This window comes from Cricetulus griseus, assembly GCF_003668045.3.
Source record: "Cricetulus griseus strain 17A/GY chromosome 1 unlocalized genomic scaffold, alternate assembly CriGri-PICRH-1.0 chr1_0, whole genome shotgun sequence".
In the NCBI taxonomy this organism is placed as follows: domain Eukaryota; kingdom Metazoa; phylum Chordata; class Mammalia; order Rodentia; family Cricetidae; genus Cricetulus; species Cricetulus griseus.
The window spans coordinates 65,523,153-65,535,441 of NW_023276806.1; the positions used below are offsets into that span (position 1 = coordinate 65,523,153).

The window sequence follows — 12,289 nt, forward strand, 5'->3', positions numbered from 1 at the left end:
ACCAGACATGCACTTGGAGCAAAGATAGAAGTGTAGACAAAACACCCAGATAGATTAAATGAATAAACAAATAGATAATAATAATAATAATCTGTTAACAACAACAAAAGCAGATGCCTAAGGATGGCACATAAAAGCTGACAAAAATTGGCCCAAGGGGGCCAGACTAAATGGCAAGAAGGTAGAAGACTTAAGCAGAGTTGTCTATTTGTTACTGCTTTTGAAGTTAAGAAAGCTATAAGACTAAAGGGGTCATGGAAATTTCAGCTAAGGAATGTGTTGTAGGGTTGGCATTCTTACTTCTTAAGGCCCTTGAAGGCCAGTGCTTCAAGCTATGAAGATGAAACCTAAACTGAAATGCAGAATCCAGCCAGGCATTAGTGATGCATGTTTTTAGTCCCAGGACTCAGGAGGCAGAGGCAGGCAGATCTCTGTGAGTTCGAGGCCAGCCTGGTCTACAGAGAGAGTTCCAGGACAACCTCAAAAAAAAAAAAAAAAAAAAAACAAAAAAAAAAAAAAAAAAAAAAAACAAAAAAAAAAACAAAAACCCAACAACAACAAACAACAAAAAAAAATGGAGACTCCAGGAAATTGGAAACACCAGGACCATGGGATATCCACTATGGAGAGATGTGCCTGTGGGATGAAGCCAGCCAATAAAAGAATCTAAGTATGTTGCTTGTAGTAGAGATTAGGAGTTGGGGCTACCCAAGCCTTTCGTAGCCCAGTTGACTGTATTATGAGCACCAAATGATGAACATGGAACTATAGGATTTGGTGTTTGCTCTGCTAGATTTTTACTGTGCTTCTGTGTGACTGTTCCTTGTTGAAAGGTTCAGGCATTATGCTGGCCTGCCCCTGTTATCTGGCAGAACAAGCAGTACCCTGGTCAGCCCAGGGTTCCATGGGAACTAAGTCGGCCAGCAGGTGCAGAGGACCCCTTTTAATCCCTGCCCATTTATACACACTCTCTCTTTCCTCTCTATACTCTCTACTCTTCTCTGTCTGCTTCTGCTTCTCTTCTCTCTCTCTCTAGGGTGACCGGCCATGGCGGTCAGCCATTTACCCTGTTTTTCTTCTCTCTTAGTCTCCCTACTCTGCCAGGCCTATAATAAACTGGTTAATATGTCTCATCTTGCGCTCTTTTATTCTTTAGTTCTAATTTAAACAAAATTTTAACACTTGTTATATCTGAGTTCTTTCTTTTTAAAACAGGAATGTTTATTCTGTGGTGCTAATGTTGGAAATATCTATGTGTAACTTGCATTTTTATTTTATTGGAGCTCATAGCTAAAGAAACTTTTTTTTTTTTTTTTTTTTGAGATAAGGTCTCAATGTATAGCAACAGCTAACCTTGACCTCACAGAGACTCATTTGCTTCTTCCCAAGTGCTGGTATTAGAGGTGTGTGTCATCATGCCTGGATAGAACTGACTTTTTTTTTTTTTTTTTTAAATATATATGTTTATTTACTATGTGTATAGTGTTTGGCCTGCATGTATTCCTGCAGGCCAATAGAGGGCACCAAATCTCACAACAAAGGTTGTGAGCCACCATGTGATTGCTGGGAATTGAACTCATGACTTTTGGAAGAGCAGGCAGTGCTCTTAACCGCTGAGACATCTCTCTAGTCCCCCTCCTTTTTTTTTTTTTTTTTTGAGACAGAGTTTGTAAGCGTTGACCCAACTGTCCTGGAACTCACTATATAGACCAGGCTGGCCTCGAACAACAAAATCCACCTGCCTCTGCCTCCAGAGTACTGGGATCAAAGGTGTATGCCACCACTGCCCAGCTAGAAACTGACTTTTTAAAAACTTTGCAGACTTCTAAAGTTGGACTGAATGTACTTTACATTATTATATAGTAAGGAGCCTATGGGCAAAAGGAATAGTTTAGAGTGGTAGATTTATGACATTAATGCTCATTTGGAACTTGATAAAATGAAGACTCATCTGAGGATGGGCCCTTAGGTGTGCCTGTTGGGGATTGTCTTGATAATATTAATTTAAGGTGAAAAGATCAATCTTTTTTAAAAATTTTATTATATTTTATTTTTTATGTGTGTGTTTTTGCCATGGGTGTTGGGGTCCCCTGAAACTGGACTTATATACAGGTGTGAGCTGCCATGTGGGTGCTGGAAATTGAACTTGAGTCCTCTGGAAGAACAGTCAGTATCCTTAACCCTGAGCCATCTCTCCAGCTCCAGGGAAGACCAATCTTAATTGTGGGTAAAACTGGCACTGATGGACTGAATACATAGTAGAAAGTGAGCCAAAATAATCCCTTTCTCAGCAGTGGTAGCCCACGCCTTTAATTCCAGCACTCAGGAGGCAGAGGCAGGTGGCTCTCTCTGAGTTTGAGACCAGTCTGGTCTATGAGAGCTAGTTCCAGGAAAACCTGTCTTGAAAAACCAAAAAAAAAAAAAAAAAAAAAAAAAAGCCCTTTCTCCCTCATGTTGCATTTCCTATAGTATTTATCACAGCAGGAGAAAAAGCAACCAAGATAACCTACCATTCCTTTCCCTGAAACCAGAGATAGTAATTAATTTCTGAAAAGTGAGATGAAGACAAGGAGTGGTGTACAGCCTATAATCCCTGAATTTGGGATAAAGTCAGGAAGGCCAGGAGTTCAAGGTCTTATCTATCAATTGAAGCTGGTCTAGATTACATAAGACTTTATCATAAAACAACAAAAGTAACCTCCCAAACAAATAAGCAACAATAAAGTAAGATCTACCTAAAGAGTATCCTTGATTGGCTGGGTGGTGGTGGCGCAGGCCTTAGATCCCAGCACTTGGGAGGCAGAGGCAGGTGGATCTCTATGAGTTCGAGATCAGCCTGGTCTACAAGAGCTAGTTCCAGGACAGCCTCCAAAGCCACAGAGAAACCCTGTCTCAAAAAACCACCACCACCACCAACAACAAAAATGAATGTCCTTAACTAATTTCAGCTTAAAATGATATCCAAGGAGAACCCACTCAAGGTTCCTATTTGGAAGAAAAGGAATAATGCCCACTACTTAGTTAACACCATGATAAAAACAGGAAAACCAGGGTTGATATATAGATCAATGGTAGAGCTAACTTTTTCCTTCCCTCCCCACTTTTCACAGGGTCTCATGTATCCCAGGCTGGTTTCTAATTCACTGTGTAACTGAGGATGTCCTTAAGCCTCTGATCTCCTTGCCTTCACCTTGAGTGCCAAAATTACATGCATGTTCTTCGCCCAATTCACGGTCCTGGTTCATGTGGTACTTACTGGGGATCCAATTCATGCTTTATTTTTGTTAGGTATACACTCTACCAACTGAGCTACAACCCCACCTCCTTGCTGAGAATTCTTGGGATTTTTTTGTAAATAAATGGAAAATAACTTGAACCCAGTAGACAAAGAACACAGGCACTTCCCCTAAATCCAACAAATACAATGTATTCTTATGAATGAATGATGTGAACACAGTGCTCACCGACATGGATTGGTGCTGGGAATAATCCATATTCATGCTCTCCTGGAGTATACTCCAGCTTGTCTTTCTTTAGTTGGATTAATCGGCTCTTTGGGCTGTGATAAAAAAAAAGAGCAAGAAACAAAGGCAATTAAATTTCTTCCTCGGGTCAAATGGAAATAGATTATATCTATCAAGATGTTTCAATCTGTAAAGGGACTTCCTACCAAGACTGACAACCTGAGTTAGGTCTTTGGTAATTGTACTGTTGAAGGAGAATCAACTTCTATACACTGTCCTTTGTCCTCAACAAGCATGTGTGCCAGACCCTTTACAATAAATAAACAAAAAGAAAAAAGAGTAATCTAAAAATGTACTTAAAAACCCTGGGGCTGAGAAGATGGCTCAGCAGTTAACAGCACTGCCTGATGTCTAGGATGGACCTGAGTTTGATTACTGTCACCTATGTTTGCAACTGGTAAGAATCTGGTAGCCTCCTTTGTCCTCTGCAGTTACTCTCATGAACCTTCAAGCACCTGTAAATTTACATAAATACAAATAAATAAATCTTAAAATTCTGTAAATCATCTTTAAAAAGAGGTTCTTTGATATTCGTTAGGTCTAATTTTCTTTTATTCATGTAACAACAGCTTTGGCTGTGCAGGCAATATGTCTGCATCCCTGAGCACCCTTGAGAATCCCTGGATCTTATGGTAAGAGGAGAAAATTCACACCAAAGTTGTTTTCTTTCTTCCACAAATGCACATGGTCACTTGTATTCAAGCAAACTTAACAAAACAAAAAGATTTATTAATTTTATCTGTTTTGTTTGCATGAATACGGGTGCCACACAAATGCCTGGTGCTTGAAGAGACCAGAAGGCGGCAATGGATTCCTTGAAACTGGAGTTACAGATAGCTAAAGCTGGGGTGCAGGGAATTGAAGCCTAGACCTCTGGAAGACCAGCAGGTGTTCTTAACCACTGGGCCATCTCTCCAGTCACTCAAGATAATTATAAAATGAACTTATGATTTATTATTAGTGTATGTTGGCTTTATATACTGTTTGGTCCAAAGTGGTCCTTCAAAGTGGCAGTGCTGGTACAGTACTGTTAACAGAAGCCCAAATGTCCCCACCCCTCAGGATTCTCATCTAGCTCTCAGCTAATCCAAACAGCCTGCACCCTGTGGACTATTACAGAAAATCTGAGTGCTTTCCCATCAAGTTGCTGTTTTCTGCCCCAAGATAGCCTTAGCATTTTGATCCCCAATAAACTATCTATGCCCACAGAGTGGTCCAGTTTGATGGTTTCACTGTGCCCTCTCTGACATATTCCTATTCCTGGGACCATATAAACTTTTCTTGGGTAAAATAGGGCTGTGAGTATAAAGAGCAGGCTTGTGTTGGATGCTCTACACAATATCCCAAACTCTGGGTCTCTTAAATCTAATCTTCTAACAATTTTATACTTTTCTGCTATGTTCAGAGCCTCATAAGCATTTTTATTTTTTGAGACAGCCTCCCACTGTGCATACAGCTCTAGCTGGCCTGGACTTTGCTATGTAAGCTAGCCTCAAACTCATAGAGGTCCACCTGCATGCCTCTCAAGTGATAGGAGTAAAGAAAACTTAAAATACCCTGAACCACTTGGTTGGCTAAAAGACTGTTTCAGGTTTTTTGGTTTGTTTTCTTTTTAAATTAAAATAGAAAAACAACAACTGAATTCAGGCCAGATGTGACAGCTCATGTCTAATCCTAACACTTTAACATAAGGCTAGTTTTTAATTTTATACCATAAATATCTTCTTGGTGTTTAAAAATCCCCCACTCCCACACATACACAAAAGGCAGGGTCTCATTTAGGCCAGGCTGGTCTAAAATTTTCTATGTAGTGAGGGTGGCTTTCAGCATCTCGTCCTCCCTTCTCAGCCACCTGAAATTCTGGGTTATAGACAAGCCCAACCATACCCATTGGAAATCAGCCCTGGGATTTTCGGCATAAACCATCTACCAAAGGAGCTATATAACCAGCCCAACCTTTCTAATTATACTATACACCTGTGATCTCAGGATGGCACTGGGAGGTTATTCTGTTCCACAAAGTTTCAGACTCTGTTTCAATAAAGTAACAAAGGAGTACTTGTCAAGCTGTTATCAAGAAACTATAAAATTCTTAAAACTATGAAGGACATTTTATTCATTTTACAATTTAATCAATGAAATTCCAGGTATATTTGCTTACCTAGACAGTGCTATTTAACTTTCTTTTGGGGCTTTATTTATATATCCATATATTTGTAATTTATTATTTTTGAGAGATGTCTCAGGCTTGAAATTAACTATGTAAAGAATGATGTCCTTGAACAAATGGCAATCTGCCTGCCTCTGCTTCCAGAGTGCTAGATTTCAGGTATACACCACCACACCTGGCTGTCTTTCTTATTTATAAATAACAAAAAGCATAATTAGAATCTAACCTTATAGAATGGAACTCAGGAGAGGCTAAACATCACAGATGATAATTATAAGTCTATAACACAGTGCAGCATTAACAGTCCAGTGAACACTTAGGCACTTGAGACTGTTATAAATACAATACATATTATACAAACGCAATGTTATACATACAATATATATTACACATATATAATGCTATACTGGTTTTTGATAGTGAAGTCTTTTGTTCAGACTCAGTGTGAGGACTGACATGGTGGTAGGAGAAAAGAGAAAATTTAAAACTATGGTGGCTAATAGGGATTTGAAGATATATAAACTCCCAGTCATCATTACTTACTCCGTAGTTTTGTAAACATCAGAATACAGTCCAGCTCTCTGGTACTTCTTCTTTGGAGGACGTGGGGCTTTCTTTTCTCGTGGGATGACAGCCATCACAGGTTGCAAGGTACTTTCAGGTTCAGAAGGATTAGAGGGGGTTACAAGAGGACTGGGAATTTCAACTGGTGCTTCTGTAAAGCTAGGAAAAAAAACAGTTTGAAGATGTTATTGTGAAAAATAATTACACACACATATTTAATGGGGGATGTCCTTCTGCCTATGTTTCTCTTATTGGGGTTGATGAATAAAATACTGATTGGTCAGTAGCCAGGCAGAAAGTATAGGCAGGGCTACGAGACGAGAATTATGGGGAGAGGAGGCAGAGAGAGGTCTCGAAAGAGATGCCATGTAGCTACGGGGAAGACAGGACACTCCAGGCATTCTCTGGTAAGATAAGGCCATGTAGAAATACATAGATTAATAGGTATGGGTTAATAATAAAGAGAGAGCTAGCCAGTAAGAAGCCTGAGCCATTAATTATATTATAATTAATATAAGTCTCAGTGTGTTTTATTTGTCGCTGAAGGACAACGGGACCAGGCTGGACAGAAACTCTGTCTATATGTATTTATTGTTTTTGAGGTAAAGTCTTGGCCTTGAACTTGCTATGTAGCCAATAATGGCCTTAAATTCCTGATTCTTGTGCCTCCTATTCCCATGCACTGATATTACAGCCATGTTCCAGGTGTGTTGACTTCCACCTCTAAAGCCAGAGGAAATCACCATTCTATGAGCTGGAGGCCAGCCTGATCTACACTATAGAGTTCTAAACTGGCCAGAGCTACGTAGTAAGATTCTGTCTTAAAAAAGAAAGGTGGGTGGTGATGGCTCACACCTTTAATCCCAACATTTGGGAGGCAGAGGCAGGCAGATCTCTGCGAGTTTGAAGCCAGCATGGTCTACAAAGTGAGTGCCAAGACAGGCTCCAAAGCTACACAGAAAACCCTGTCTCAAACAAAAGAAAACAAGTTGTGGCAGAGGGCTGGAGACATTGCTCAGAGGTTAAAAGCACTGGCGGCTCTTCCAAAGGACCTGGGTTCAAGTCTCAGAACCCACAGGGCAGCTCAAAACTGTAACTCTAGCTCCAGGGGATACATATACAGGCAAAACACGAATGCACATAAAATAAAAACAAATAAAATCATTAAAAAAATAGGAGTTGAAGGAGAAAGATAAGTAATTCAAAGTCATTCTTGGCTGGCTGCACAGCAAATTCAAGGCCATCTTGTCTCAGAAAACCAAAATTGGCAGTCAGGAATAATGGCTCACACCTATAATCCAGCATTCTAGAGGCTGATGCAGAAAGACTTCTGTGGAGCTAGCCAAGCACAGACAATATGACTGTGTCTAATCAACAACAACAATAGTAAACTTGGCGCGGAGGTACAATTCTATAAACGAAACTACTACCTAGGCTGAAGTCAAGTTCAAGGCCTGTTTCAACATTCAAATAGCCATGGCTAAAAATTCTTCAAATTTGATAAAATATAAACTTGAAGTTAAAAGAATCTAAGACATGAGGAAGATTAACTCAAAACAAAACAAATCAAAATAAATGATCAAAATAAACGTACTGAAAGTCATCAATGAAGAAGGCAAAAGTTAGAGGAAGCCGAGGTGTAAGAATTTCAAGGTTATCCAGAATACCCAGAAAGTTCAAGACCAGCCTGGGATACACAGGACCCTGTCTCAAGCCAACCAATCAACCAACCCAACCTACCAACCACCCAACCAAACCAAACTCACAAACATTAAAGTTGAGTCATGCCTCAACAAAGGCAGAATGAAGGAGGCAGAGTCAGAAGGATTCCTGTAAATTCAAAGCAATAGCATCATGGGCTATATGAGAAACTATCTGAAACAAAATGACGCTATCATGACATTTAAGAAATCTAGGGCTGGGAAGATGACCCAGTCGGTATGATAAATGCTTTATATGCATGCATGAAGAACTGTGTTCAACCCCAGAAATCATGTAAAAACCTGAGCATGGTAATACATGCATGTCCTTACAACAGGAGGCAGAAACAGGCAAATTCCTGGGGATTACTGGCCAGCCATCCTAATTGAAGTGGAAAGCCCTGGTACTACTGAGAAAATTTGTCTCAACAAACAAAGCGATGGTTCCCAATGAATGAAACCTGCGGTTGATCTCTGGCTTCCATATTCATGTGCATACATGAGCACCCCAACACATGAAAACAAGTCACCCTCACTCCTACCAATCTAAATAAGATGAGGTGACAGTGTCATAGCACATACCTTTAAACCCAGTATTCCAGATGCAGAGGCAGGAGGATGGCTGAGTTCAAAACTAGCCAGGGCTACAGAGTAAGTAAGACAGGAAGAAACACAACAACAAGGTGAGGGGTACCAGCAATAGTGGCCATGGTATCTGTACTATCAGAATCTAAGACTTGAGGTACAATATTTGCTGCAAGTTTAAGCCTAACTCAAATCAGTGCTTAAGACTCTGTATGAAAAACAAATAAGCAAAAAACAAAACAAAACCCATCACAACAGAAAATAAAGGCAGTTTTAGAGATTTAGTTCCAACAAAGATGGGACAGGATTCCATCTATTCAAAATAGCATCACTAAAATCTGGAAAGTTATAAATAAAAAAGAAGCAAAACATAGCTACAACAATGACACCTAAGCAACCACCCATACAGAAGTTTCCCAGCTATTCCATTTGCCTCTCACAAAAAACTTGAATACTTAGAAGGTTTCATTAATGTAAGAGCCAAAATAAATGCCTATCTCATGAATATTTAAATTCCCTCCATAGCCAGTGCAAAAAGTAGAGAATAAAGAAAGACTGACTCTTAAGAATGAGGGGCTGAGAACCTGGAAGCAACCTAGATGCCCCTTGACTGAAGAATGTAATAAAGAAAATGTGGTACATTTACACAATGGAGTACTACTCAGAGGGGGGGGAAAAAAAAAAAACAATGGAATCTTGAAATTTGCAGGCAAATAGATGGAACTAGAAGAAACCATTCTGAGCAAGGTAACCCAGTCACAAAAAGACAAACTTGGTACGCACTCACACATATATGGATTTTAGACATACAGCAAAGGTTTACCAGCCTACAATCCATACCGCCAGAGAAGCTAAGAAACAAGGAGGACTCCAAGAGAGATATATATGGTCCCCTGGAGAAGGGGAAAGGGATAAGATCTCCTGAGCAAATTGGGAGCATGGGGGGAGAGGGGAGAGAACTAGGAAATGAGAAGGGGAGAAGAGGAGGGATGCAGAGGACATGAGGGAGAAGAAAGGTTGAGTTAGGGGAAGAATAGAGGAGAGTAAGACAAGACATACCATAATAGAGATCATAGGTTTAAAGAGAAATCAGGTACTAGGGAAATGTCTGGAGATCTACAAAGATGACACCAAATAACAGTCTAACCAAACAAACAAAAAACTGTTTACTTCCAGCATTGGGAAGAGGAGCGAATCCTGGAGTTTGCCAGTCAAAGCCTTTAGCTGAATCGGAAAACTACAGGTTCAGTAAGAGATCCTGATGTCAGGAGTGCAACTAAGACACCTGACACTGATTACTGGTTTCTGCACATGGGTACTTAAGAAAGTCCCCTACACATGGACCTACATACAAACATATATACAAAACAAAGTCAGAATAAAAGAACATAGTTCCATATAATAGGGTTCTATGTAAAGGAAAGAAATTCTAGCTCTAGGAGATCCAATATCCTCTTTTTGACCTCTGCAGGCACTCACAGATGTATGGTGAGCATGAGCATGCTTGCAGGCTTACACACACATACACACAATTTTAAATGTAAATGGCCTCAACTCACCACTAAAGAGACAAGACTAATGGGCCAGTTAAACGGATTAAGAACCAAGAACCAGGGCCAGCACAGGGCACTGGACGGATCTCATTACAAATGGTTGTGAGCCAGCATATGGTTGCTGGGGATTGAACTCAGAACCTTTGGAAGAACAGCCAGTGCTCTTAGACACTGAACCATCTCTCCAGCCACCAATATGAACTGTTATATGGAACTGTGAATGCAGGTTCTTCTTAGTGTATGTGAGGTAAGTACTCGTATTAAGGATGATTAGAAATTAATCCACCCCACTCTTGAATATTCGAGACAGAGTTCCTCCAGGTTCCTGCCCTGTTTGAATTCCTGTCCTGACTTTCTTCAATGATGGGACTACAATGTGGAAGTGTAAGCTAAATAAACCCTTTTCTCTTTAAGTTGCTTTGCTCATGGTATTTCATCACAACAATAGTAGCTCTAAGACTTCTAAAATGAAAGCTTTAAGACACTGAAAAAGGAAATTACACAATGGCACACCTTCAATCCCAGCACTCAGGAGGCAGTGGCAGGCATTCTCTGAGTTCGAGGCCAGCCTGGTCTACAAAAAGTTTGTAAGACAGCCAGGAATGTTACACAAAGAAACCCTGTCTTAAAAACAACAACAACAAAAAAATAGAAATAAAAACAAAATAAATAAAAAATAGGACTACCATATGATCCAGCTATTTTACTACTGAGAACATACACATAAAGCTCCAAGCCCTACCATGGAGCTCCATGTTTATTGCTGCTCTCTATTCAATGTAGCAAGGAAATAGAACCAACCTAGTTGTCTGTCAATAGAGGAATGGATAACGAAAATCTGGTACACATATAAAATGGAATACTATTAAGTGTTAAAGAAAAATGTAACTAAAAAAGTGTAGAAAACTGGATGGACTTATACAATAGTAAGGTCATGTTCATCTTTATTTGTGGATTTTAGTCAATAGACTTATTAATTATGAAAGCTCAGCCTACAGTTTAGGCTTATTCCTAACTAGCTCTTATAACTTAGATTAACTTATTTCTATTAATCTATGTCTTACCATGTGACTTTCTACCTTTCTTTCATTCTATGTCTGATTCCTCCGTGTCTTGTTGACATCTCCCTTGCCTCTGGATTATCTCCTACTTCCTTTCTCTTCCCTGAAGTTCCACCTATACCTCCTGCCTAGCTATTGGCTGTTCAGCTCCTCATTAACCCAATCAAATCAATGTTTCTTCACACAGTGTAAAAATATTGCACAACACACACACACACACACACACACACACACACACACACACACAAACACACATACACAAAAATGTACATGAAGTTCAGTGTAACATATAGAGAGAAGAGATAAATACTAGGTGATGAAGGACTGAAGGCAGAAAGACACCTGAGTCATGAAAGAAGATACAAAGTTAACTGTTTTTCTAGTTATAACTCTGGAATGATTCTACTGTTTTGGGTTTTTTTTGGGGGGGTATAAAATATATTTGATAGTAAAAGTATAAAACCCACCAGATGGTGGTGGTGCACGCCTTTTATCCCAGCACTTGAGAGGCAGAGGCAGGCAGATCTCTGAGTTTGAGGCCAGCCTGGTCTACAAAGTGAGTTCCAGGACAGCCAGGGTTACACAGAAAAACTCTTTCTCCAAATCCTGCCCAACCCCACAAAAAAAACGAATAGACAAAACAAACAAAAAACCCAAGAAAGCATGTAACCCAGTGTAAAGCTCCACAGCCACTCTAACTGCATAGAAGTTCACAGAAGGATACAGATTTAAGGTATAGTTTATTTTGATGCATGATGTTATTTATTTACAAGTTCTTTAAAATAAAGTTTCAGTAATTAAAAAAAAAAATCTTTAAACTGGGTAGTGGTGGTGCATGCCTTTAATCCCAGCACTCGGGAGGCAAAGGCAAGTGGACTTCTGTGAGTTCAAAGCCATCCTGGTCTATAGAGTAAGTTGAAGGCTAACCAGGACTACACCAAGAAACCCTGTCTCAAAAAGGAAACCTCTGCTACAAAACAAAACAAAACAAACAACAACAACAAAAAAAACAAAAACAAAACACAAAAAGCCCAAACCTTCCTTTAAAAATAAAGCATTTTTGTACTCAGTATAACTACCTTCCTTTCAATGTGTGTGTGTACTCGTGGGTATCAGACACCCATGCAAGCTT

The 12,289-nt window shown here is 39.7% G+C and overlaps 1 protein-coding gene across 6 annotated transcripts in view; it reads right to left on the reverse strand.

The window, feature by feature from the left end:
- Ash1l (ASH1 like histone lysine methyltransferase) overlaps positions 1–12,289 on the reverse strand; it is a 144,124-nt gene that overhangs the window by 55,698 nt on the left and 76,137 nt on the right. For all 6 annotated transcript variants that reach the window (XM_027393184.2, XM_027393183.2, XM_027393182.2 and 3 more), the window contains 2 exons: positions 6,238–6,417; positions 3,465–3,559 (listed from right to left, as the gene is read on the reverse strand). In XM_027393184.2, coding sequence (XP_027248985.1) covers positions 3,465–3,559; positions 6,238–6,417 — 275 coding nt within the window. The remainder of the gene's footprint in view (positions 1–3,464; positions 3,560–6,237; positions 6,418–12,289) is intronic.